The sequence below is a fragment of the Anopheles moucheti genome, chromosome 2 (genome assembly GCF_943734755.1).
Source record: "Anopheles moucheti chromosome 2, idAnoMoucSN_F20_07, whole genome shotgun sequence".
NCBI classification, from domain to species: Eukaryota; Metazoa; Arthropoda; class Insecta; order Diptera; family Culicidae; genus Anopheles; species Anopheles moucheti.
Genome location: NC_069140.1, coordinates 36902066 through 36929649, shown reverse-complemented (window position 1 = coordinate 36929649; position 27584 = coordinate 36902066). Strand labels below are relative to the sequence as shown.

The 27584-nt window shown below is 41.4% G+C and overlaps 1 protein-coding gene across 2 annotated transcripts; it reads right to left on the bottom strand.

Moving 5' to 3' along the window:
• Positions 1 to 1564: 1564 nt before the first annotated feature.
• LOC128302829 (high affinity copper uptake protein 1) lies at positions 1565 to 27584 on the bottom strand. 2 transcript variants are annotated; one of them, XM_053039680.1, is made up of 6 exons: positions 27448 to 27584; positions 26798 to 26934; positions 5026 to 5369; positions 4627 to 4946; positions 3939 to 3968; positions 1565 to 2098 (listed from the first exon to the last, which is right to left on the bottom strand). In XM_053039680.1, exons 3-6 carry the CDS (start codon positions 5224 to 5226, stop codon positions 1897 to 1899), a joined length of 753 nt encoding a protein of 250 aa, XP_052895640.1. In that variant the 5' UTR covers positions 5227 to 5369; positions 26798 to 26934; positions 27448 to 27584; the 3' UTR covers positions 1565 to 1896. The 2 variants fall into 2 exon arrangements, with proteins under 2 accessions (XP_052895640.1, XP_052895647.1); XM_053039687.1 differs by lacking the exon at positions 3939 to 3968.

Sequence of the window (27584 nt, the reverse complement as noted above, 5' to 3'; positions counted from 1 at the left end):
ATGCCCATTCCTACTAATCGCTAAACCGAAACCATGGTTTTTCTTTGCAAAGCTTCTAAAGCGTTTCTCTCTCTCTTATTCTTTTTCTACTTTCTCTCCTTTCTTTTTTGTTTGTTTGTTGCTTAAAAACATCCCTATCTAACTTGGTAAGCTGGCTGGCGGCTTGTACATTTTTTCAACGATTCTTGCTTATTATCTTATCGAGTTGCGAGTATTCTGGGAAAGGACGCGCTTATACATTTGCCGGAACGCATCGAAAGCAGCTAATTTTCCGTTTTGGATGTGCTTTTTTTTGCGCGCAATTTTAACCAATGGGCCAAACATATGGGCATTGAAAGTTACCCTCCAAAATTACGTTATGGCCGGGCTATTGCGCCGAAAAACTAACAACTCAATAAACCGTAGATTAATCAAATGAACAAAAGTTTATAGCAAATTCTAGATACAAAAAAGATTTCAAGGCATGATAGTGGCAGTGATGTGGCCAACTACCGACGCTTAAATTGATGTTGAACAAAGGAAAAATAACATAATAAAAGTGCATGTAATAATAAAACTTGAACAAAAAGGTCGTGTAAATCACCGATTTCTAGTGGATTCTCGTTACAGTTTAACGGCTAAATTCAATAGTTGTACGGTAAAACGGTAAATGTAAGTAAATTGTCTTATCTTTTACTTCCTCGCCTGTGTTTGTGTTTACTTGTTTTTATCTTCTTCTGTACCTATACTTCCCGATCGTTTGGCTTCTTTGCCAGATCGGTATCCAGCCTTTTTTTCTTCTATTGTTAATGCAACATCTAGGAGTTTTTTGTTTTGTTTTGTTATCTTTGAATAAAAATATGACCAACAGCCATTCGATTCAATTCCTTCTTAAAATATGTTCTTCGCAATTTACGTCTACTGCTGCAAGTTACTTTTTGTGTGTCTCCTGTGCGCCTTGTACATGTTATGACCATATGGTATGACCACCAAACACTCACATTCCATTCTGTACAAAAAAAAAACACTATGTTCGTTTACAATGGCCGTGTGTCGTCAACTAGAATATGATATTTCGATTTTTTTGCGATCTTCCCTTAGCGCTTCTCTCTTTTTTTTAGCGACCAAAACTCGGCACCTGTTTGATTAGGATATTTACAAAAAAGTGTTTGTTATCAGCATTTTTGATAGGAATTTGTATGTCTAGTGTTTACTGTTTGAGCATAACATGTACCCTACATCGGTTCCGATTTTACTATGCTATCGTTTTGTTTCTATGCATGACAGTTTCCCAGTCATTACTCGCACAACCGGTCAATTTTTGTTCCACCGTTTCCGATAGTGCGCCATCAAACAAATACACAACACTCGGAAGCTTGGCATCCGTTCAATCAACAGGTAAATTCGTATTACATATCCACGCACAGTACCACCGCGGAGAGCTCTCTTTTGCATTTTGCGCGAGGTTACACACATGCCTAATTTATGCGCTGATCCGATCCGTAGCACTGCAATTAAATTGATGCTACACAGGCGAACCTTCGTGTACCGGCTGTCTGTTTGTTATTTTCCCGCACTGCAACTAGCCATTTGCCGCGTTGCACATCTCTACCCAACGTCAACTGTCTTTTTTTTTCTTTTTTCGATGTTTACTCCTTCTTTTCCCTTTTGTGTTACTGTATATAGTACCATAGATTCATAGTAAGCCCGCTAGCGACGAGAAAGCCGTATCGATGGGGTTTAAATGGATTGCCCGGTCAACAAAGTGTACCGATATAGAGCGATCTTAACAGTGTGTGTGTTACCAAACAACGGACCAACCCACCATCTCTTCCGAAAGGGGTACAGAATGTGTACCGGGGGTTTGTCCACCATCGACTGCCAGGTGCTTATGTTTCGGTGCTTTCGCATCTCGCTTTAGTGACAGTGTTCGGTAACGTCGACGATAACAGACTTTTTCCATCCGAACAGGAAATAGCCGAGACCGGCACCCAGGACGACCGCCAGACAGAGCCACGTGTTGTACGTCATGAAGATTAGCATCAGCAGGAAGCTCGTCGTGACCTGGAGGATGTGCAGTAGCGTTTGATACAGGTGCATCAGCGACAGCATCGTCGGTCTGAAAGTGAAGAGTAGAGCGTACGCAGTGTGAATCAAATGCTATTGATATTTGCCGGGAAGGAGGACATTATTGATGCCGCATAAGGTTAATTCCAAAGGTGATAAATTAATGCGTACTAGCTGGTATGCTTTCTATAACGCGGAACGAACGGCCAGTAGCCTTTCAATCGCTGGCAGTACGCGATGAAGTACGAACTGAAGTAGAAGGCAAATAAAATTAGGCCTCCACATACATAGCATTATCAAGTTAGAGCATGATTTGCCTTGCTTTAATACTACACCATTAAATATGTGAGTCACGGTCGGTGGCGCACGGTGCAGCGTTCTTTAGCTAATTGACACCAATCAGGCACCGGGATGGGAGATGATTCCGAAAATGCAGCATTATGTGATAGTAGCGGCATGTTAGGTGCGCATGCATGTTGTTAATTTAGCTGAATTCATTAAACCAATATGAAGATGAAGGAGCAAACGCGTCAGCGAACCGGTCGAGCTGCCTGGAATCATTAGTGTTTGATCATGCCATATGTAAAACACTGCGAAACAGCAGCAACTATTAACTTTGGTTGCTGTACTACTGGTTCCTAGTATAATAACGCCAGTTTGTCAAATGGCATTAAAGGGAAAACAGAGCAGTATGTACGGTACACCTTTTGGAAAACAAGATGGATCGCATATCAACAGTTGCATGGACAGCGTAAACAATCCCGAGTAACGAGAAAGCTAGAACCTATATCAATTTCAATCAACGTCTTTCCAATGTTATCTATTGGACAATTTCCTTTTACATCGGTTCCAGTTCCGTCTGGTGTGATGCATTCAATCATACCCCCGCAGAGCCTAGGAGTTTGTCGGAATGGGGATAATTTATTTTGCATAACATATGAAATATAGCGATTGCTGCATCGGTTGTTTATCGGAAACCATAACTTCGTTGGGACGTTTTGCTTTCGATTTTATAATGCAATTGAAAAAGTTTGTTTTTGCCTTTTTTTGTAAACCACAACTATCATAAGAGATAGTCAATGCAAGGCACTTTTTATTTCGCCGCAAAAAGAGGGGACACACGAATCCGGTGGCAAAAGAAAGAAGGAGAGGAAAAATATTTTATAAAATAAAAACTTATTCTAATACGATTAACTTTCTTCGGTGGGCTGCAGGCAGAAATAAATCAAATGCAAATATTCATACCTGTACCGGTGCCTTCAGATAAGCGACAGACAAAAAGCAGAACCAGCGAGAGCATGTAAGCAAGCAGCGATATGAAGCACCGGCGTGTCGTGGGCAGGAACCGGCCAGTAGGTATAAAGCGATGAATGAAACGAAAGAAGAAAATGGTTGCAACAAACAAAAAAAGAAAGAAAGAAAAAGTTGCAATCGGATAAATACGATGTGCAGAAGCATGTAGGATAGGCAACGGCCTTACAAAAGCACAGTACGGAGATAGGGAACGAGTGTGACCGGTTGTTTATTCCCTTTTTGTGGTATAATGCACCGTGTGCTAAAAGCTTCTTTTCAATAAGTTGCTAGTAAGACGGTAAGGTATGTGGTTGTTTTTCGCTTTGTTCTAATAGATGCAAAAACTAGGACGAACGATCTCGAGTAGAGGATTATAAACAGCATAAAGTCGACAGTTTTAGTTCAACGGAGTGAATGGAAATTAGTTTGGGTTCGCATTAGTGGCGCATATTTTTTATGCTAAATCATGCTAATGTTAAAAATGATAAAGTCAAGTATGAATGCACTCTCTGAAGCTTTTCTAACAACGAAACGCTACTCAACGAAGGGAGTAGCAGTTACGACGGATAACACATATTTACAATGTAAGCGAAACTTACGGTTGCTTGTGGATCACTTCACCAACCATGCTGTTGGAAGGGTATTGCATTATTGGTTATCGATTTTGTGTTGATCGCACCCGGGAGTTCGTAGTTGTTTTGATGTTGCGACGAATTGCATGCCGCAAGGATCCAAAATTCGTGTGATGCACCGAACGCAAAGCAATTGCATTCCCCACCCGGTGGCGATGGATCGTGGCGATGGGAAGATGGGTTTTCGGGACGATGGACAATGACGATGCATGGTGATGACATTAACATGTGCGGTAGTTGCGGTGTGTTGTTTGGTTCGTGGTATTTGTACAGCAAACGGGTCACCAGATGGATGGGTTGGTGGTGAGCGCAACAGGAGACACATTATCGACGAAACAATAGCGCACCGTAACAGCATCCCATCGTTCCCGGGGGGTGAACGGCATCGTTGACAGCAAAAGGGGGGGAGCAAAATTCGGGCAAAGATGAAGGAGCACGGAAAATAGAATGAATGAAAATTGTGAGAAAAAATGCCACTGAAGGATATTTTCATCTTTCGCAGGAATGTCATCATCGCTTTCCACGACTCCGGGAGCGGACAGATGGTAGGAGATGTGCCAAGGATGGGGGGGGGGGAAACATGGTGGGAAATGGGTGAAACGTAATTGAATTGTCGATAAGCGATCGGACGGTGGCATTTGTGCCAGAAACTTACTGCACGATTCGGTCACCCTCCTCGTTTAGCGCTCCGCTACCGCCACCGGTTCCATTAGGCCCATCGCCAGCACCCCGTTCGGCGGTCCCGGATGTGCCGGGGGCCGCCACCACACCGTTGCCGTTGCTTTTCTCCGTCACCGTGACCGGGCGATACTGGAGCCCATTGTACGTTCGCCAGAACAGATGCTCCCGGTAGTATTTCAAGCCCTCGTACAGCGCAGCCATCACAAAGATGAGTAACATCGACCAAAGCAACCCGCTCAGGCTATCGATTTTCCACTGTTCGAAAAGGATCGTCTCATCGTAGCCACCGTGAAACTAAAAACAAAAAACAACAGACAGGAATTTGAAGGGAGAACAGCCAACTGAAAGCCAAATTCTGGCGACGGGTACTTACCGACATCGACATCATATGGTGTACCATGCCGGCCGGACCACCCGCACCCGCACCGTGATGTTGACCGTGCGCTCCATGATCCATCATCGTGTGATCGTGTGCGCTGTGATCGACCGTTGTATGACCGGCGTGTCCTGCATGTGCACCTCCGCTCGACATGTTTGCGTGCTGGCTGTAGTCGTGGTGCTCCGAATGGTCCATGTATGTTTTGCCAGTCAATGTTGGCTATTAATCGGTGGTGGTGGTGGTGTGTTCGAGATTTTCCGCACCCGAACCAGACCGGAGGGTGTTGGAAGTTACACGGGCTGAAGCAATCGTAACCGGGGAAGACTACAAGTTGTTCTCTGGAAGAAAAATGGATGAATAAAGCACAATGAAACATACATTAATGGAGGTCATATTTCACACGTCCTGTACCCGGTACGTGCCCCCCGGAAGGATTGTGCTGTGTTGTGTGGTACTTTCTGCACCGTTCCAGTTGAGCTGTATAAGAAAGTGCCGACTGTATCTTTCTTACGAGTTGCCATTTCTTTCAGCAGCAAGCAAATAGCTTGGACCTAACGAAACGAACTAACAGTTGGACCGTTGTTTGCATCATTGCAAGGCCAACCAGAAGCCTAACATTAATTGATTCCACACCGTTTGTGTGTGTGTGTGTGTGTGTTCGCAACCGACCAACTCTTGCCGGTCCAAATGCATCCACCAGCAAAACCAAACGAGTGGCTCACGTACCATTTATGTGCACTACGATGAGAAGTTTGTCAGTTCCGTTTTCTTTTTTTTGCGTTACCTCCCTCTACTACAACAGGCATAGAAGCGAAAGAATGTCGCTAAGAATTTATCACATTACGTGTTTTCTGTTCCGTTGTACCATACTGCTCTCCCACCGGATTTGAACCTTCGGAGGCAGAATGCCATTTGTCGGTGGCAGTTTTTTCCTCAAAGCACACAACCAACACAAACGAGCAGTATGGACGAGCAGTTTGCGAAAGTCAACGAGAAGGAAAATTGCTATAATAGACAAGAGGGCAAATGGAACGTCTCAACCCAAAAAGGATCATAAATAGTGTTAGCGAATGCAAGTTTCAATGAGGCGCTTGTGTGGGAAGCTCGCTTTTTTGTTGGCAAGGCGGGAGAGGCGGGTCTTTTCAAACAAACCCCAGAAACGGGCTGGTAAACCCCACACGTCTTTGCCATTTTAATTTCATCTCAAAATTCCCGACACCGGTTACCGGTCGGTTATCACACCGTCGAAAAGTGCAATTTAGTGTGGAATTTGGCATTTGGACGCATTCCAACGTTGTGCGTGCGCGTGCTTTGGGCGGGTTCGGTTCGCTCTAGCCGTGGCGGTCGTAAGGCAGGGGCCGGCAAACGGTGATTTTATATGCCATTTTCTTTTGCTGGGTTTAACAATAAAAATTGATTCTGTATTACTAAAGAGTTTATTTCTCGTGAACTTTATAGCGACATAATGAATTAATTCTAGTGATTTAGGATCACTGTTTACAAGCCTTTTTCCTCATGCAATTACATAAATCAACATAAAAGCAAGCAAAGAGTGTAGTAAGAATGAGTATTTAACTGTTTTCATGCGTATGCATTATTTTTTCATTACGCTCTTGTTTGAAACAAAATTTGTTGCAGTATTACTCATTATGAATCCAGGTCGCAAACTGTTAGAAATACTTTCTAACATTATTATCTTAAAACAAGTTTTATTAAGCCGCTTTTATGTATTCAGAACGGACAGGTGCTTGTAACAAATAAAATAATTAAGTATAGAAATAGACAATGTATTCAAAATCGCATTTAAAATAGGAATCTGCTTGCCTCAACAAAACATACTAAGCAACACCTAAAGTGCATACAAATACGGTATCCACTGCTTAAGCTCAATGTTGACAAAAACATACTAAGTACTAGTGATGGGAATTTCGTTCCGAACCTACTCATATCCTCAACGGTTGTAGTTGCAATCGGTTCCAATATTACATCCTATAATATACGTCGTATTTTTTACATTTTTTTACATGTCCTTACTTCTTCAGTTTGTTCTTTTTTTTAAATTTCTTCCTCTATTTATTGATGTTTTCAGAGGTCTGATAAAAAAAATATCGTTGAAAGTTGCGAAGAATTCATAGTAACTGATTTACACTCGAAACTGTTTGTAAACCGTAAACTGTAAATGATTTTTGCTAAAAGTTTAATAAAGGCAACGAATATGTAAAAACCATATCGTACAGCATTATTTTCATTTTCTCGTGAAAGTAGATTCAATGCACTCGCTAGGTTCGTTCCGTTACGTTCCTAAGAGAATGGAACTTTCCCATCACTACTCAGTACTGATGAAAAGTCTGCGTTGTACATGACGGCGAATGAACAGCGTGCTTCCAATTGAAGTTTTGCTTAACCAGAGACTGGCAGGAGACCCATTCTATACCGCATGTGGTTTGGCTATAGGGAACACCGAACACAAGTTTGTAACATGTCCGAAAGTTGTACAAGGCTGTAAGGAAATGGAACGAGCTATGATGAACTTGCTACGTGTTTCGTGAATTGACGAGAAGACTATGTTTTGGAATTAGGATTATTATACGTACATACTTATTCAAAGCATAATTTAGCTATCATAATTCATAATCCAGAATTGAGAACCATCTAAAATCGGTCACCGGCACATACACCTGACAACCCCTGACTTTATCCAACGGATGGGATCGTTTTGCGTATCAAGGAGGATGGAAAATAAGAACGCGTTACCACCATGGCGGATAGTGAATGCAGCAGAAGAATTAAAATGTGTATCGATCCGGTAGCACATTTTAATGACATTTTTGTTGAACCCTCTCTCTCTCTCTCTCGCCGGTCAACACAGTGGCCAGTAAAACCGGTACGGTGATTAGAAAGAAGTGAGGAGAATTAGTTCAACCGCGTCAAGTTCAAGAACTTACTTTATCACATTGGTATGCATTTGAGGGTAGACCACGAGTGGTGAATTTGGCCTACATTTGCATCGTGGGTACTAATTTTAAGCAACAAATCCAATTTAGTAAAAAAAAAAGAAAACACTGCGGAAACAGCCGGTGCAATTCTAAACCATTCCCGTGTGTTAAATAAGCGCGACACGAGAAAGCTCTAGCCTACCGCTGTACCGTACTAATTAATGCATGTGAGTGCATATTGCATGATGCATTCCATAGCCACAGCGAAATCAACAAAAATGCTAATATTTGTATGATTGAATGATTTCCATACCAATATGTGCGAGCAAAAGTGGCGATAACACAGATGTGAAATTTGAAATTTAAATCGAACATAAACATTGTCTACGTCGAAATGGGAATAGAAAAAAAAGGAAAATTAGAGTCCGCCCAGTTAATTCAAGCGATTAAATTGGCGAATTCGGCAATGGATTATTAAATGTGGAATATGGGGCTGTTGCTTATAAAAGCCCCGGATGATTCAAATGCGCTGGAGATATACTCATTTGTGGTTGTAGAACTTCTGCGCATTATTTTAGCTCGTAGTTGCTTAAATGCTTAAATTATTATTTAAGAAACAAATTATTTTGCGGAAGAAAATTTAAATTATTTTCTCTCACAACTTATTACACTATGCTGATACAACATCTGACAAAAGTGTACCGTTAACTAACAAATACAGCCCTATAAACCTTCATGATATGATGGTGTATGATTATGTTAAAAATACACCGATTTATACACGTTTTGACTGTCTCCAAAGTACCAAAGACTTGTGGTCTTCATTTAGCGTAAAGTAGATCAAAAATTCACACAGCAATTATGGTTTCGATTTGATGTTCCATTACTAAATTTATAGCATTATGATGTGCTATACACACTAACCATTATATTCAATTGAAAAACACAACACTATGCTGAATAATATATAAAAATCATTAACGTTGGCGTTAATAATATAAATCTATAATATTATATATAATAATAATAATATATAATAATATATAAAATCATTAACGTTGGCATTAACTCAGCCATTATTTAATGTGTAATTTCCCCTTTTTTTCGGAATGTACCGTACGGTTCAGCGAAAATAAACTCAATTAAAATAGCACAATGAAGACTTCCGGACAATGGCAATCATATCGAAATGTTTGATAATAATCCATTATCGATAAAATCGGTAAAAATAAGCTTTTTAAAACATTACACATGCTTTGCCCGACTAAAAAATGTTGCTAGTCGGCTTTACCAAAAAAACAAATGTTCCATTACGTATGATATGTATTATTGAAAGTATGTACAATTTATTATCACAATAGCATCAACAAAAAAAAACCACAAGCTATGGAAACCACAGGCTTGAACCGAAACCATGTCGTATGTGATTGTTTGTGATATGGAGCTAGGCAACGAAACCATTCCGGACAACAACATTTGCCAGTGTGACCGCATGTGGTGCGATAAGGTAAAGCTGTATCGTATGTTTCGTGTGGCTGGTGCTAGATAAACTGGCAGTGCTTCGACAAGAGACATTCTAATTTATTAAAGTTACCCACAAGCGGATGAAGCAAGCGGCACTCTGCTGGCAAGGCTCTCCTAGAGAATGAAGTGAATGAAGTGATTTCACCACATAGGATGGACCGGCAAAACAAAACAAAACAAAACCGTAGCCTTACTATACTTACACGCCCCACACAGAAGGACAAAATAACATGCTGAAGGTCAAGTACGGGCAGAGGATGCTGACTAAATTATATGAAAATTTGCATATTTCATGAGATAGAGAACGTGAGCTATTTGAGGTGTGTTTTTTTTTCTTTTTTTTGTTGCTGAATTTAATTCAGCGAGATAGGAGAAAATAGTGCACTGTGATTACGCTCCATTATCTTAAGAAAGATCGTGCTCGTGCTCGTACCGTACGATACACGATGAAATACTAACAAACATACATGCTGGTAGAGGAAATAAATAGGTCAAATTGGCTTGGTATAATGGAAAGAAAGAAACAAACATAAAACAAGCACACCACCACTAAAAGCCCGGTATGTCGCGTACGTGGACGGAATTGTTTCGATTCTGCTCAATTAGAAACAATTGTCCATCAGCCGCAATCGGGCGCGAGAATCAGTGCAACAATGAGTGCAGGGATTGGCCACTACGAGACCCCATTCGTGTGACTCTATCGTGCGTGCATCCCTCTAGATCGCCATGCTCCACCATCGGCCCTAGGAACAGCGTTCGTGATTTGATCGCCCTTGTGTGATTCATCGTTCACTTGTTTGTGTTCATACGTCCATAGAACCTTCCGCCACATCTCTTCCCGGTGTTGTTGACGTCACGGTGTACAAGCCTTACCTTACATTCCCTATGCTCCTGCTGTACTATTGGTACGTGGCTAACCTTAACAAAACCCATCTCCCCATATCACGCCCCAGTTTGTCGTGAGTCGGGTTGGATGAACCGTGACCACTTCCATCATACCGCGCATCACACGGATGCTGCAAGGTAGTAATGCAAACTCGATTTACCGTGATACTTTTTTCCACTTTCGACAACCTTATCAACATCGCACCAGCGATTCTCCCCTAGGCGCTTCTTCCGTTTGACCGCAGGAGATCATTGTCCGCGCGTGAACGCGGGTGCGCGGGTGTGATGGGATCCGGTGCTATTGATTGTGTTTACAGTAGCACGTGTGTTGGTGGCCCCCGGGTACGGGTATCAGGTGGCCTATAAACAAATAAACGCTTCGAGTTTCGCGTGAGACTCTGGAAAAATAATCTCGGGCGAATTTTTTGTCCCCTCTGCTTGATTCCGGGTTTTTACCACGTACAGTCAGCATGCAGGTTATGGTACGTAACTCAATTATCGTACCAGCGCAGACAGATCCGCGAGAATGCGAAACATGCACAGCAGTGCAGTATTTAAAATGCACAACATTAACTATGCTTCGTACAGTACAGCGTGAATATAATACAGCAGTAATGAACAATGTGGCAGTAAGTGGGGAGCATTGTGAAAAAAAAATATTATGTGTACCAAATAAAGGATATTTACCATTTGCAATGGTGTATTATGTTGTTTGATGTTACGTGAATTTTTATACAGTTTGACCTAGTTGTAATAATAACGTATGCATTAAAGTGGACAATGGACACATTTTGAACGATGACGATGAAAAAACACATAAATGAACACATAAAGTTCACATAAAGAAGCATTCAGAAAAAATATCCCTCCGTGTTGGCCAAAGAGTCATAGAAATTGATTCTCTGGCTGAGATTTGCTATAAAATTTGCTGCCGACCGCTTAGGTGCCGACTGCGAGCAAGCGATTTTCGATTAATCGACGTTTAATTAATCATTTTCGAGTTTTTGATCGATCCTCCCAGAAGGATCGATTGATCAATCGATTGAGCTGCTAGCCAGATGTCAGACTGGTGCCGACTAAAAACTTTCACAAAACAATGTCCATCTTGCTTAAGTATTTGTGCACCATTGGGCCGATTGCTACTACTTCCAGGGAGGACGCAAAGATCACTTTGCCTTCGATCGTCATCTTTAGGCTCTGCTGCACTTTACGACGATGACTGCTATCGCGGCGTTCTGTGCTGCAGCTGCCTAAACAAGACTGACCGTTTTGGTCTTTTTAAAGATAGGAAAAGGCAAAACAGATGACTATCGACCATATCGGACAAATGCGAAGAATTATACGGTGTCAACTGCGGTTCGAACAAGCTTATTACACACTTAAGAAAAGCGCTGTTTAATTTTAGTGGTTGGGACCATAGCTATAAAATACAAAACAGTGCTGAGTTCTCCTTTAGGTGACAGGGAACTCCTGTGAAAAATCGTTCAATTCTGTCCTATTGCTTTTTGGAAATGCATACATTATTTATAATCGAAACAGACATTTATTTGTGCGCTCCTATAGATTACGTAACGGGTTGTCTGGTAGCATTCTAATGACATGATCAGCCCACCGTTGATTCAAAGCATAATCAAACATAACTAAAACTCCTCCGAACAGCTTTGGGCATAGTGCTTTTGTCTTCCACAATCGTTCTTCTTTATCGGCACAACAATCTCAAATGGGTTGGGACGGCCAGGTTTGGCCCCCCTTGACTTTATTTACCCTTAGCTGAATAGTCGGTCATGCGTACGAGGGATTAGTGCGGATGGGATTCTGGACCGGTTCTGTTGTGTGATGACCAGTGCCACTACCAATACACCACCGGATCGCCCCCAAGTCAACCAGTCCAGATGGCACAATCGTTCGGGGGGTTTTGGTTCGTTAACTCGAAGACATCCACCTTCTGCTTCACGGACCAAACCGTAAGCCGTAATGATGTACAGCCCATCCGGGTTATGACAGCAGTTTGGTTGAATTATTGAAAACAGGACACAGATTTCCAGCTCCGGATTGTTGAATGGCACTCTTAAATGTTAAATGGGAAACAAATGAGCACCACTTTGTTTTTGCACCTTTCGCTCTCACAGCCATCTGACGATGCGACGTAGGTCAAGGCCATTCTATTGAGCGAGATTTAAGTAGATTGCCGCTGAATACTGACTTTGGTAAGGGATAGTTTTAAATGATTGATGAAGGAACTATTAACAACGTTACTGTTAAGAAGCTTTTAAAAGGTTTAGAATGTTAACAACAACAAAAAAACAAACGTCGAAACGAGATAAATGAGTTATTTCTAGCATCAAATATTCACCACCAGCCAACGTTGCAAAACTTCCCTAAAGCAGCGAGCGGGAGAAATATCCGAGCGCCTTTCACCACCTAGATGTGCAGGCAGCAAATGCTTGGCCGCCCCCTGGCAAACAACATTCCCCACTAGTCAACTAAGAGGACTAGCGCACAGTCAACGAGCAAGCATGCCGAAAGGCTTATGGCACCATGGTCCGTAAGCAGCGGGCACTAGTGCTTGGGAAACGCGGCACGACGGCACGGCACGAAAATCGACCAAACTGGATGACCTTGAGAGCTGTGCCGGGAGGACGGTGGTATAAAGGTGGTTGGTTGCCGCCCGGTAGGCAAGCGTACTGGGCGCTCCCATTTGATCAATCTCGATAGACCATGGCTTTAGATGGTTAATGGTTTCTCTTCGGCGGCACAGAATGGAGCCGTGCATAGTAAAGCTCTTGTAAAAACCAACCATTCGGGGCCGTTCGTTAGCTTGAAAATAGAACGATGAACTCTGGAGAGGCCGTGGCGTGGGAAAAACCGTACACGGCAAACACAATCTTGTGTTCCCACATTCAAGCCGTTCACAAATTAAATTGGAGTTTTTTTTGTTGTTATGTTACAAACAATCAAGTTCCACTTAGCTTTTCATAAAGGCCAGATGCTTTGTAACATTTAAGAAGTTTTCATAAAGCTCCAAATATTGAAGCAACAGTCATCGAAAGATTCGTTTAACAACGTGCAACAACAATCTGATTTATAAGCCTAGCTTTAATTCGCTAGGAATGGTTATTGGGGAGCTTTTATGCTGTTTGGGAGCTTTTGGTGCTTTCAACAAATACAAGCGATATACACGGAATGCCATATGTTGAATGGGAGCAACCTATGTTCCATAAAGCAATTTTTAAATGAAATCTTAAAATTACATCCCCTTTATAAACAGACACAAGCTCAACAACATTCTCTGTTTTTTTAATCTAACGGTTTGAAAGGTAATAAATACGAAAATGTTTCTTTTGGCCAAATAAAACAACCAAAGCTCACCAAACCAAACTAGCTGGCGGTGTTTTGCGGCTACATCTACAGTTATGGTTTGTGGTGCATATCATTTCGAAGGAATTTTGCCCCAGCTGAAAAAAAACACAATTTGGTCTACTACGCGCAACAAGTTTCACAAAATACCTCTACTTCCAATAATTCGTTCAACTAAAAACATTGATAAATATTAGTGGAAGTCGTGGAGACCCAAGCCAGGCAGGGCGCAGCGCTATCCGTTTTGCGTGAAATAATTAAATTCCATTGCTTCAAAGCTACAGGAACAACAACATGACCACATCATAAAGTGGAACTTCCAAGAATTGAATGGTGAAAGCATAATTCTGGAACAGATTTTTTACAATATCACCATTTACCAATGACGCACATTCGTTTTTTTTTTCGTACTACCACTCTTAGCAAAAGCTTATAATCAATAGTTTGTGCGGACTTTCTTCGTGCTCTACGTTCTTCTGAATTTCTTTTAGCAATTGCACGGAACCGAACAGCGAAGAAGCTAGCAGAAAATATAATTATCAATTACTTCCCTCACCGGAGATCGAAAAATACGTGCCACTCCCTCCACGGAGTGTGTGTAGCTCATGCTTAAGCTTTATTAAAGCAGCTTGTAATACATTATGATCTGTACGTAAGTGCAAACACACATACATCCATGGGGGCAAATGATGGATTAAAAAGTTTATAAACTAATTATACCATCCGGTAACCAGTTTCAAGGCAACCGAGTGCTGCTCGGCTGTAGCTCTTTATACATTTGTACGATTGCAGCAAAACATAAAAACTTTCCCCGAAGGCAAGACTAAACTTCACTTCCGCAGCTGCATTGGTTTTGCTTGTGGAATGCTATCGCATAATTGGGTTTGTTTGGTTTGGTTGAATTGGTGGTAGAGTAAATCACGACTCCAAAACCCCTTCGGTCAACCTTGACCGTCGATCGGGATGGGAAGAAAAGGGACAAATAGAAGCTGCAAAGGTTTGCTTTAAAAAAAAAATAACAAGTTGAAAAACATTTCCCCATCGGGTATCCACTCCAATCCGCTCAAATCAAACATTTGCCAGGAAAAGGAGAAAAAAAACGCTCATCTAAATCTGCGCTCATTTATCGTAGCCCCAATCGAAATCCTTTCTTTGCGGCGAGATAAAGAGTGCAGGGAAATGAGCACTGGATTGGGGCTGAAATTCAAAGCTAACAGAAGCGTTTGGCCACCCATCCCCGGATGGCCGCTAGTGGCTGTCCAACTTGTTCGATAAACTATGCGGAAATTAAACGTTTCATTGAACGAGATAAAGTTGAGCTACGGTGGGCTGGCCCTCACGAGTACACGAGAGTTGAAGACTGTGACTGTGTCGGACGGTATGTACCCGAACGAAAGGAACCTTTGATATCAAATTGTGCTGCGTGTTGGAAGAATTCAGGGGAATTTTATAACATTTTCCCTGTTGATCCGCATCCACAATCTTGCAATAAGCTTGCAATGTTGTTCCAACGCAAGGCAAAATGCTAGGATGCACTCTGGTGCAAAGCTCTCCCCATATAGCTGCTGTCCCTTTAGAACACAACGGATTAATTAGCTTACTTTCTTGCAATGTAAAGAAAACAGACCTGTTATCCTACCGTCAGAGAAAGCAAAGCCCAAGCGACGGGGCCTATCAGGCAAATGAAGATTACGCTGATAAAGTGCGGAACGGCAAGAAGAAGTTTGAAAGCGTTGCTAGCAATACAACAGTCGCTAATATTTCTTCGAATCATCCGACATCGAGAAGGTGCAAAAAGAGCGCCAATACTTGAATAACACTAATTAGTAGCTTTAGGAAGCTTCCACGAAACTAGGGCACCCGCCGTACACAGACAATAAGGTGTAAGACGATTAATTGCCACTCGAGCGGTGTTGCGTCGTAGGCGATCACGGCATTTTGCGGAGGACATTGCAAACCAGCACTCTCTCTCTCTCACACACACTTGAAGGAAGCCACAATTTTGCGTCTTTGATGTCTCCGGTTCTAGAATATTTCTGGGACTGTATACTAAGGCACTACTAGGACACACACAAGCGTTTTTCGGTTGGTAATAAAAATGGTAACGTACTGTAAGCGGAAGCCAGAGAAACAGAGGGTGTCTTTTTCAGAACACTACTACCACCGATCCACACGATCGTTCGTCACGGACTGAGCAATAGTTTTGCAATGAAATTTCTGCATTCCTAAAATCCCCCCCTACAAGGCGGAAGGAACCCCGTCCACGGAGTGGTTAGCTTTTAGTGATTAGAGCACCGTGGAGTGTGCGAACTATTTTCGCGGCCATTAACAATTTCCTTATCTTCGCTATCGCGATTGGAGGGGCACATTCTCTCGTCGATTGCTAAACGTTTGACGGTGTCGGTTTTGTGATAATCGGCGATGTGCGATGGTCCCGAAAAACCGCAACGACGCTGTTGAAGTGCAGTGTTGTGCTAGGAAGGGAACAACAAGGGTACTGTTACGCGATGATAGTAAACAACGGAACAGCACCATAAGCACTGACCGCAGTCGAAGCTTCACCATCAGACCACAGTAGGCGAAGTGCCGGAGAACGATTTTTCATTTGTACGAGATAAAAATATAAAATTCTAACGTTTGTGGACAATTTTAACGGGACCAATTATTAGCGGAACTTTTTAGCATTATTTTTGGATCATTCCATTGTATCACAGAAGGTTTTTTTTTATTGATTTTTAAATATGCTACTTAAAGTACTAGGCGTCTCCATGGGCGGGATAAGTAAAATAAGCTTTACATACGTTTAAATAGATACTTAATTTAAAACATATTTTGACAATTGAATTATTAGCTAAAATATTAAAAAATCTCTCCAGGACTAACGGTAAAATTGTGAATATTAAACGACACAAAATGGCGGTTGTGGTCCGCGGTAATGGAATGGACCAGAAGCAATCAATCAAATACAATGCATCACACCATCACCGGCCATGTGTGTGCTACCCACCACCCCCCCCCCCCCCCCCCCCCCCCCCCCCCCCCCCAAAAATTTATTAACTCCCGACAGAAACTTTTAGCACTATGTTTGCACCAAACTGTTCGTTGGCTGTTAGGCTGCCATATTGGAAAACTTTAGGGCCCAACAGATCTGGGTTAAGATCTGCCGCTGCCGCTGTTTACCATCATTCGAATGCAATACCGTTTTGCGAAACACATCCATTGATGTAAAGTTGCATTATCACGTTATGTTGTACTTCGTGTGTAAATAACATTTTTTTTTTGGGATGCACAATATTGGGTGTACAAGTAAGTTTCTCGTGTTTTTTTTTTGTCCACCAAATTTGGCCCGTAAATGTAGAATTTCTTTTGCAATTTTTACACAGAGCTTTTTTCCCAAAAGGGAATTACAAAATTATAATATATTTTTTATAACAAATAAAAAAGGACATTCTAGAGCAAAAATTATTGGCTCCCGTCCAGCTTTATGAGAGAGATCTACCATTCCTGATTGAATTCCTTAATTCTATTCCGGAGTCTTTAGGAACTTAAGCAAAACGATGGAAACTAATTGGCATCCCCAATGGTAATTAAACACAATTGTTGAAGCATTATGAATTGTTCTGATCACTGGAGCATGAGTGCAATTTTTCCAACCAACATCACTTTACAGGGGCCTTTCACTGGAATTGGAGTTACATTCGGTTGTTGAACATTATTTATAATTCATCCGCCTTACACTCGCGACATATGCATATGACCGTCAGTGCGTTAAACTTTCCCCCGTTTTACGCCCCATATTCTTGTAATCTGTGATAATTTTGTTTTTCTTTTTTGTTTGATTCTGATGCCGACATGTGCCGTGAGAGTAAGGGCAATTTTATCACGCAGTACTGTTGCTGAACAGTGCACTGTGCTCCACCGATTTGTGGTTGTCCATTCCGCCCATCCGACACACCCTGCTGGTATCGCTTACACGGGGAGAAGCATTATCTGGCCACTGGTAAAGTGGGACGATTGGTGTAAACTTTTTGAGCGATATCAATTTACCGACCCCCAACCGGTGTGTACAACGCACTGTATTATTGCTGAACCTAACGTCGTCTAGCGAGGGGTTTTTTTTTGCGGATGTATTCAAATTTATTTGTGTTTGTTCAGCTGATTTTACTTTTTTGCAGTTTTTTTCACTATGACGATTTTTTGTACCGATCACTCTTATAAATGATTTTTTTTAACTACTGTATCTGTTATGAAGCATTTTTTGTTTGGTTGACATCGTTGCGAATTTGGATGTTTGCTGTGAAAGCATCCACACCATGTGTAACCTATTGATAACGAACAAGTTTGCAATGGTGCGATGAATTTTTATTGAAAATGTTCACTTTAAGAAACAGGCGAACGGAAATATGAGCACGGAATGTGTGATAAATTGGTGCTCGCTGGAAAATGGTGCTCCATGTCTTCGACGAGTCGGGCAAACTCTACTTCAAAGACAGTATAAAATAACCCTACAGAGAACTTAGCTGGCCATTCTGATGACATCCATCCACAAAATGCCATTTGTACACACGCAGCGGAACTAATTGGCCCAGCTGTCAATGACAGTCTACCAAACCGGCATATCAGCCACCCTTCCAGATGTACACTACATGATTCCGCAGACCTGCACCATTTCGACAACCGAATGCAATGCAAGGGGGAGTTTTAAAAGACTACGGATTTGGAATGTGCTAAATACCAGGTAAAACCACATCATCCATTTCAAACAACAAATCAAGACAACAAACAGATGCGACCGTACCGTGCTGAGAGTACACTCCCATACCGGCAGCACTAAACGAAGCGACAGCAACATCCTTAGCCCTGCCTGTATAATATGATGCGCTCACCACATGTTACGGTACATGAAACAAACAACTCCTATACGCTCCCTCCGTACGCACAGCAATTTGGCTTTATTGACTCACTCTTTGCATTAGATAGACCTCGTTCACAGCTTGTGAACAGAATATTTGCCTTTGTTCTGCCGCTGTGATGCAGGCGAGGGCTTTTGGGTGATGTTTTTTCGGAGATAACCATTTAGTCCAATCGTAGCCGCTACTCTCCATTGGCCCAACATCCATTGGTCCCATGCACAGCCTGTGGTAAAGCTATTTGCACTTGTACTTGCAATAAAGCGTTCAATTTTCGGGATCGTTAAACGTTCTTTCCTAATGATCTGATAAATAAACGTATCTGCAAATACATTGCAAGTGGCATTAATGAACCCACCACCATCACTAATGATTTAAAACTCTGCAAGTACTTCGTGCACCCTTTAGTAATATTATTTTTAAAGACGCACCTGTGGGTGCACACGTAATTTTTTCGCAAAAACAATATGCATCAATATGCAGCAAATTCGAGCAGCATTTTTAAAAAGTCCATGGGGTTTTGACGTTTCCAGGCTTATCCGCTTTCAGCTTCCCATACAAATGGCAAGTCTGGTGGTGGAGCCTAGCTCGAAAGGATTGGATTGTTTTCCTAATTAAAGCTCAACAAATGTCAAAACAAACCATTTTTTTAGCATGTCTGGGCCAGGTTAGGTCATGATTCCCGTATGCTAAACTGTAAACATACATTTTTAATCAAAACAACAACAAAAAAATGATTATTTTAATAAAAAAAAGATGTATATAATGTTTCGAATGAATGAAATGTTGAGTTAAATTTCTAAACATTATTCGATTTTTCTTAAATTACCTCAACATTCCCATTGAATTCCCCCATCCCAGCAAGAGATGAGAAATGTCATCGGCAGACTAGCAAAAAAGATCAACTTACTTTCTTTTTTTCGGAAGGAGAATTATTAATTAAGTTCCTCCAGTAAGCTCGTCTCGTAATAACGGATTTGTACGCCTCTCAATCGCTTTGGTTCCGCCGTGGTGTACAAATGTTATAGCATTACCGTCAGAAATGTGGTGATTGAGTGAACATTCAAAGATCCAATTCTGGAACATTCCGATCCAGCCAACCGCAATGAATTAGGATAATTTAAAGTTTTTGCTGAATCAAATTAAAATTCTATATCTACTCGAGCGTTCGGCAGTCTATTTTTGAACGATCTAGTGTAAAACATTTCAAGCTCAAAGCTTGTGTTGAAGGAAAGCTCAGCCCAAAATCAGCCGAGCGTTTTATGGCTTTAGCAGCTTTGCTTTTGCCTTTGCTCACACACACACACACACACACCCACGCACAAAATACATCTTTTAACTTTAACTTTTTATGAACGTTAGTCCACAGGTGTCTTTAACATAAAACCTGTCCTGAAAACCTTAAAACAGGCTAGTCGAAACAGGCTTGTAAAAGGTGGGTATTTACTTTAAGCAGCTATCAAAATCATCACACCAAGGAACATTAAACTATGTAGAAAAAAAATTAAAGGTAAAATAATAAATAATATAAAGGAAAATCCTTTGCAGTGAACAATATTGAACAGTGAACATTGTTGTTTTTTACCTTACCTTTTCTTAATGCCGAAAAATCATTACTAAATGCAGAAAAAACACACAAAACCACTTGGTTTCTTAACAAATATTAAAGGAGAAGAATCAAATTAAAATGATTACAAGTTTCGAAAAGAATTTATTTTGTAACCTTTCGTCACAAGCTGCTGTAGTCGAACCACAACAAATCCACAAATATTGGATTAAATAATGACGACCAAAGCAATGTGGATCAGTGATCAAAAATCTATGCTTAAGAGCATTTAAAGCTGTCAATTTATTTAAATGTATATGGATGAGGTGATATGATACATTTGAAAATGTTTCGAATTTATTTCTACCATAAAAACCTCAAACTATCGACATTTAAATTGATATTTTTTGTAGTCAAATATCAAACTTTAATTTTATTTTTCTCCGTTTAAATATGAGCATCGAAGAGTTGAATTAAGCTCCGGTACAAAGTCCAAAACCATTCAATATAAAGCAAAACAAAACAGAGACCCCATTAATCAATCTCGGATGCAAAATGACTTCGTGATCCTTTCGCCGGATCTTACGGTTAGCCACTAGATGGACCGACCGGTTGGATTAGTTTGAAAGCAATTCGTTACCTACACACAAGGTGAGTAGATCGCGACAGTACGAAAAAACAAAAATCCGCACACGTACGTAAGTGGCTCAGTGGAGGAAAACGAAGCGAACATAAACCACGGCACCGGCATAATTCGGCACTTGCCAAAGAAAACTAATTTTAAAACGTATTTCCCTTCCCTCGCACACGAGATGGTCCAGTTTCTTCACCGAATGCTGCCACAGTTCTCCTGCCAGACTAGCGAGGCGTGAGCTTTACGAGTGGAATCGTGTCATGCATCCGGGTGTACCTTGCTTGACCGAAAAAAAGAGAAAGGTCTTCGTGGTAGAATGGCCGGTGGCTGTAGTTTCGTAGCCACACAGCCAACATGAACACAACGGGAGTTACACACAAACTGCCGAAAGCTTAGCAATGCGTTCAACCTAGAAATACCACGCCTGAGCTGTCGCATGTTCCGGCTCCAAAATTTCAGCCCAAACCGGGCAAAAGATAGTTGGCCAACGCTTGTTCATCCAAGGGGGGTGCATATATCTATTGTGTGTAGACTAATTTCAGCCGGAAGATTGGGGTACAGTTTCGGAAAACTACTCACAAACCGGTACCAGCGTGAAGGAGAGTGAACCTTATTACAGCGAAAGTTCAGCGATACAGCGAAGCATTGTTTACCAGTACCGAAGCAAATGTAGGATTAAATTTCATTTCATACCATTATTACATACATAATATACAATTTCTGCTGCAAGAACTGCTGTTTTATTTAAAAATATTAAGTGAGTACATGCATTCGGTCTAAAAAAAAGAGTAACTTAAGAGCCACGAGTTTTTGTTTCCAAAATAATGCAGAAATGATATAGATGTGTCTTTAAACGTTGTTTACATTTTCCGTCTGAGGCAAACATGAGTTCACGTTGGTCAGTAACATAGAAAAATGCCTTTTTAAATAAGTTGCCGAGCTGGTACTCAATACTATATAATTGTACTAGTGAAGGAATACATTCTAACAAACCACAAATGTCTGTCTTTACATGATAGGACTCGTTCAAAATTCCATCCGGATCTATTCCCCGTACGCAGGACTGACCATTCAGCTACGAGTAGATTAAATCAAAGAAAAACAAGAAATGGTCAGTCCTATACCTCTTGAGGTTATAGCGTCACTAATGATTTGAACAACGAGATACGAATGGCTATATTTCAAACAAACTACAGAGTATAGTGTAGCCCATAAAAAAATCGAAAATCTGTACACGACGTTGTAAGATTTTTTTCTCATGGTAAAGTGAAAAAAAAAACATTAAATTAATTAACGGACACTTTAGTTCAACCATTCTATTCTATATTACTCGATATGATCACCGATATGGCGATGTATAACCTCCGCAATTTGTTTTGCAAGTTTTCCCGCGTGGAGCACACTAAAGCATGACTTCTTTCGTACACATAGTGCACATTTACGATATTATATATCACTGTTTTGTCAATCTCATGATAGCTCCGTCTCCGAGTCCCAAAGGTCACAAAAATATCTGATATAAGTGAAAATATCGATTCTTTATAGCTAAAATAAAGTTTAAAAATGTAATTAAAAAAATACCGGAATTAAGAAAGAATACTACATGCATTTTACGGTAAATTTGGTGACAAAGCTATTAACTAAACAATAACCCCAGTTTCTTGGATATTTAAATTAGTACAACAACGATATCATGATTGTCCAGCATACACTTTCTAACGATATAATTGATCGCCATGTTATATGAAAAAGCAATTACCGTTTACACTAATAGGTGACATTCTTGTGTCAAGTGTTTAACATACCCCATAGTCATAGTGATTGCGGTATATGTGAAGCATCACAACTCACCACTAATCACTACACCGAAAGCGTATGCGAAACAGCCGCATTAAAGCACGATAGCCGTTTGAAGTACGATTTATCGTACCAGTCTACACCAGCCGTACACTTCATTTGTTTGCCAGGTGTTGCAGCATCGAAACTACTGCCGCGGCACATTCCCTCTCCTGCAACGGCGGATTTTACTCGAAGTTAAACATTGGTTACAAAACCAAACGATCATCACGTGGCACGCCATAATGACACGCTGGTTGTTATTTGCTATCGGAAAATTTTAATACCATTTTGCAAACTTTACACCAAACGATGATTGTGTTTTGTAGGCACCATCGCGCCGCATCCGGAACACCCGCCAGAAGCGAACGGTGTGGAAAATCGCATAACACCAACGCAATCGTTTTCAAATTTTACACCTCGTTAAACTAAAACTCGCGCTTGGAAAATCGGTCGGGTGCAGCTAAGAAAGAAATTTGGCAACCATCGAAAACAGGATCATAAGATACAACCGGCGTCCAGGGGGGGGAGATTGGGCGTATACTATCAACAAGTCCGTTTCACCATTCGTCACCGTTTGCCAGAGACGCCGTTATCTCTCCTTGGAAACTGGGTAAGTGTTGTCTGTTCAGTTTTCGATAAGTATTCGAGAACGGCATGAGTATGGTTAAAGTAGAATTGAACCCTAATTTATGCACGCTTAATGCACCATTGTGAAAATGAAACCATAAATTTCAATTGGTACGATGAAAGTGTTCTGATTTCAGCACGCTGCTTTTAAGAGCAATCGTCAAATCTTGGGCTAGCAGTGGTTGTTTTCCTTCACTATTTTGTTCTGTTTCATGGTGGCCGATTGAAGCTTAACTTATTAAAGCCCTTTTCTGTTCGGTGGTCGCCCGTTTCTGTAGATGCCCATAATTGAATCTCAGCGTAATCCTTCGCGCAATGAAAAAACCCCCTCTGAAATCCTTGCAGCAGGCAACGGGAAAACCAAAAACCAAACCAAGGCAGTAACAAGATATTGGGTTCGGCCATGCCCATTAGTGGTAACAGGCGGAATAACAGAAAGTGCCAGTAGTGACCTGTCGCTTACAAGAGATCATTATTTTCTTTCTCTCACAGTACGCGGCAGTAGTAACGTTACCGGAAAAGGGTGGAAAATAAACGAAATGAAAGAACGGTTACCTACAAAAATTAATGCTGGGGATAGACGAAACAGAATTGGAACCATTTCGCTTTCGTGGGGACGAATAAAACAAAATCCAACGACAACGTCAGCAATTCAAAGTTGACCGACTTACGTGTAGATTTGGTGAACGATTTCAGTTAATGTTTAAAGTAAGCTTTCTGTATCGTTTTTTTTTTTTGCTGACCTACGCTGAAACTGTACGGCGTGTTGATGGTGCGCCATAAAGTTTACGCAATCGCAATAAAAAAATGCTCCGAAGCAATAGGACCACCATGGGCAGGTGAGGTTAATCAATCCAAAACAGCGGGCCTTGCGTTGGATGCAAATGCCGAGTGGAAGACAAAATGAAGCCGATTGTGTGGAAAAGTAATAAATTTGTTTGGACGCTTAGTGATAAATATTAAATTAGCTTGTTCTTTCCACACAACAATTGAAAAATCTTTCGAGAAACCTAACGTACAGATTGTAATAATTAATTGTTTTTGCCTGACGATTGCATCCACCGTACTCCAACTCCAAACACTTCATATGACCGCAGCAACAACGTTTGTCGTGCGGCTAAATTACTAACTCGTGCTCATTCTCATACACTGGCTGCCTTTGCTTTCAATGTACAATACAAACGAATTAATTTCGTTTCAATACCGTTGCCCAGTATGACCGAGATGGTTTGACCACTCGGATTTTGCATTTCATTAATGCATGATTTCTGATTCCAATCATATGCGGCCTTTCCGGGCATGGGCCTTTCCGAGAGTGAATGTTTCGTTCTGGGTGTTGATGGAGCTTGAACAGCAAAATTTGTGCATGCTTTTGAGCCATTTGTGCCATAGGCTTCCTTTAGCAAATGACAGGTGTTAGACGCACTTTTCTAATTTCATTGAAGAATAGAAGTGACCCTCCCAGGAAATGGCGTTGAAAACGTGACATGATTTGGACCTACAAAAAACAAGAAGACGATAGAAAATGTCTGAATATAATGGACGCGATTAAAAATTCATGTTTTAATAGACTCTTCTTCGAACTCTCGAGTACCATTACATGATGATTCTTTGATAAAAACCAAAACAAAAATAAAATTCACAGAATACTAACATCATTTACTTGACGAGCGGGAAGTTTATCAGAATTGGTCCATTGCGGAATATCTGATAATTGATATCCAATCAATAAATAATGGCTGGAAACCGAAACACACGTTTAAACATACAATTTATACTATCTTGCATGACGATGAGGCGAACTCATTGGGATGAAACATTGTAATTTAACGGTGTATTGTTTTGAAATTGAAATCAAACATTTCTGAGGAGCTTCTTGACTACGCTGTCTGAATATACTTCACTCAAAATAGACTTACGTATACCACACATTCAATTTAACCTTCAATGTTCGGACTACATTAGCCCATACACTAATAAATACATCTTTATTACTGTACATACAGCAATATTATGAGCTAGTTTCAATTGATTTAATTTGCGGAAGTTGTCTCGAAGTTTCCTCATGATAGACATGTAAAAATAGTAGACTTTTATCAACATCCTCGGAAGAAAGAAAAAAAAATACCTTAAAACTAATGTCCCTCGTGTGCTCAACTCGTGTAACGCAAATAAACACCAAAAAGAGGCAAAAAGAGACAGAGTTCGAAAAAAAAAACCCCGTTCGCAAATGGTTTCACGTGTGAATTTGCCGTTGCATAAAACCGTCCACCAATCTGTAGTGTATGTGAGCCGTGGTTGGCGACCATGCCAATGTGGGGGTAGCACAACAGAGAGGTTAGTGTTTAAAGACTTGAGATGAGATACGACAAAAAAGATGTAAAATGGTGTAAATGGAGCTAGAAAGGAGAGCGAAAATAACAAAAGTTAATGAGCTGCGTTGAGAGGAAGACGGGGTTTTCATCATATGACCTACCCTACCCGCCTACCCGCCCTGCCATAACTCAGTGTGACATAAGCTGCATATGCTTCGTTGAATGAAGAACCAACAGCAAAAAAAGCGCTTGAGGAGCTTTATGAGTATTTCATTAAATTATTCGCTGAAAGTTGAACACATTTTGGATTCGTTCTCGGCTACGAATCCCGGGGAAATCCCGGGATGCGAATGACAATGCTAGACAGTTGAAAATTCTGTAAATTACATTTACAATGCTAAACTGACGGTGTATCGCCTTGTTGCGCTAACCTTTCGTTGACGTTTACTGTCCATGGCAGACAGATAGCCAGAACACGGTTGCAAAAAGACCGGCGAAAGACCGGTCCAGGCTATCGTATAGCCAGCACGAGAATACGATATGTCCAAATGCAATCATAGTAGCTGCTGCAATGGGTTTGAGAGCCGTTTGCAAAAGAAACCAAACAGAATACGTTCGGGTTGTCCGGCTGCAACAATTCGCAGTAGTCGGTGAGTTGCATCATCACCACCCAATACCACCCCCTGCATCACATTGCACATAAAACCCCCTCCCCCAGCCAACAAAAACACGCGAGGTGTGCCGTTTCATCGAGCAACATGATTGCGTGAATGCATCGGCTAGTGAGAAAGAGAAGCGAGCAAACAGGGTGAGAAAGAGCGAGAGAAACGACACCCTCACACACAGCATGCTCGGTGACGTAAGAGTGCGCGAGACGAAATCTCGTCTGCCTGTGTGTTGGTACGATATCAAAAGGAAGTTATGCTAATTTTGCCACTTCGCTGGTCAAACGTTCAATCAGCGGATCAAGCAATCTGGCCAGTGATTTTAGCACTTCCAATATCAGTGCGTATTCGTAGTGGTGGTTGTTTCCGTAAGTTAAGAATCGAGCATATCTTAAAGCACAAACATCAAACACCACAAATTCTTGTGCCCTCCGTAAGATGATGACCATTCTAAGGTCATCGTCAACCATGGGAGCCCCATGTAGCGTTCCATTTGCCCAACTGGATATTCATGTTTCGAAGACGTACCTTTCTATGCTAACCTTTAGCGAATCGCTGCACTTGTCACTTTGTGACTGCGGGCGTTGTTACCACAGGAGGCTGCGAGACAGACTGGGTGCCTTTCCATTCAATGATTAAGTTCCGGGTATTTCCTGACAAAAACCCTAGCAAGATGAGAAGTAAGCACTGATTAGAAGGGCAACGTGCGCCACTTAACGATATAACTGAGGACAGCAACAACTTGTAAAGCACGTTTGCGATTGACACGAAACACGGGAACCGCCTCGGGGGAGGATGTATAGCAACACACGTTGGTACACGCACTCTCATCCCCCCAATGCGGCCAACACAGAAATGGCACCACACTCGAAGCACAGCAAACAGAACCAATTGCGCGTTATCGCGCGGTTCAACGGCAGTATTGAGAATATGCAGGCTCCGACCACCAAGCCTGAAAAGCCGCACGATAACGCACCGGAGGCTAGATAACGCCAGATTTGCTGATACGGATTGCGTTCGTGGTAATTCCTTCACTCTGGTAAACCATCCGCACTACGTGTAACATCAACGTGTAATACATCAGCGGCACCACACTCGCCACAAGGCCACATCCAGCTCGCTGAGAACTGCGGAATTCATCCGACCTATTCCACTATGCATGTAAAAATGAAACTCACTTTAAGCTTTTATGCTGCAGACACAGACCTAGCGCAGACAGAAACGAATTAAAATCACCGCTTGTACAGGGCGCTATCGATTGGCACCATGACGAAAAACGGCTGGAATCACTATGCTACGAGCAGAACTGGCAAAT

Excerpts from the sequence above, each read along its gene's own strand:
- LOC128302829 (XM_053039680.1), bottom strand. The coding sequence starts at position 5,226 with ATGGACCATTCGGAGCACCACGACTACAGCCAGCACGCAAACATGTCG. Across the intron at positions 4,947-5,025 it reads ACCATATGATGTCGATGTCG|TTTCACGGTGGCTACGATGA; the intron begins GTAAGTACCCGT and ends TTTTGTTTTTAG. Across the intron at positions 3,969-4,626 it reads GAGGGTGACCGAATCGTGCA|CATGGTTGGTGAAGTGATCC; the intron begins GTAAGTTTCTGG and ends CCCTTCCAACAG.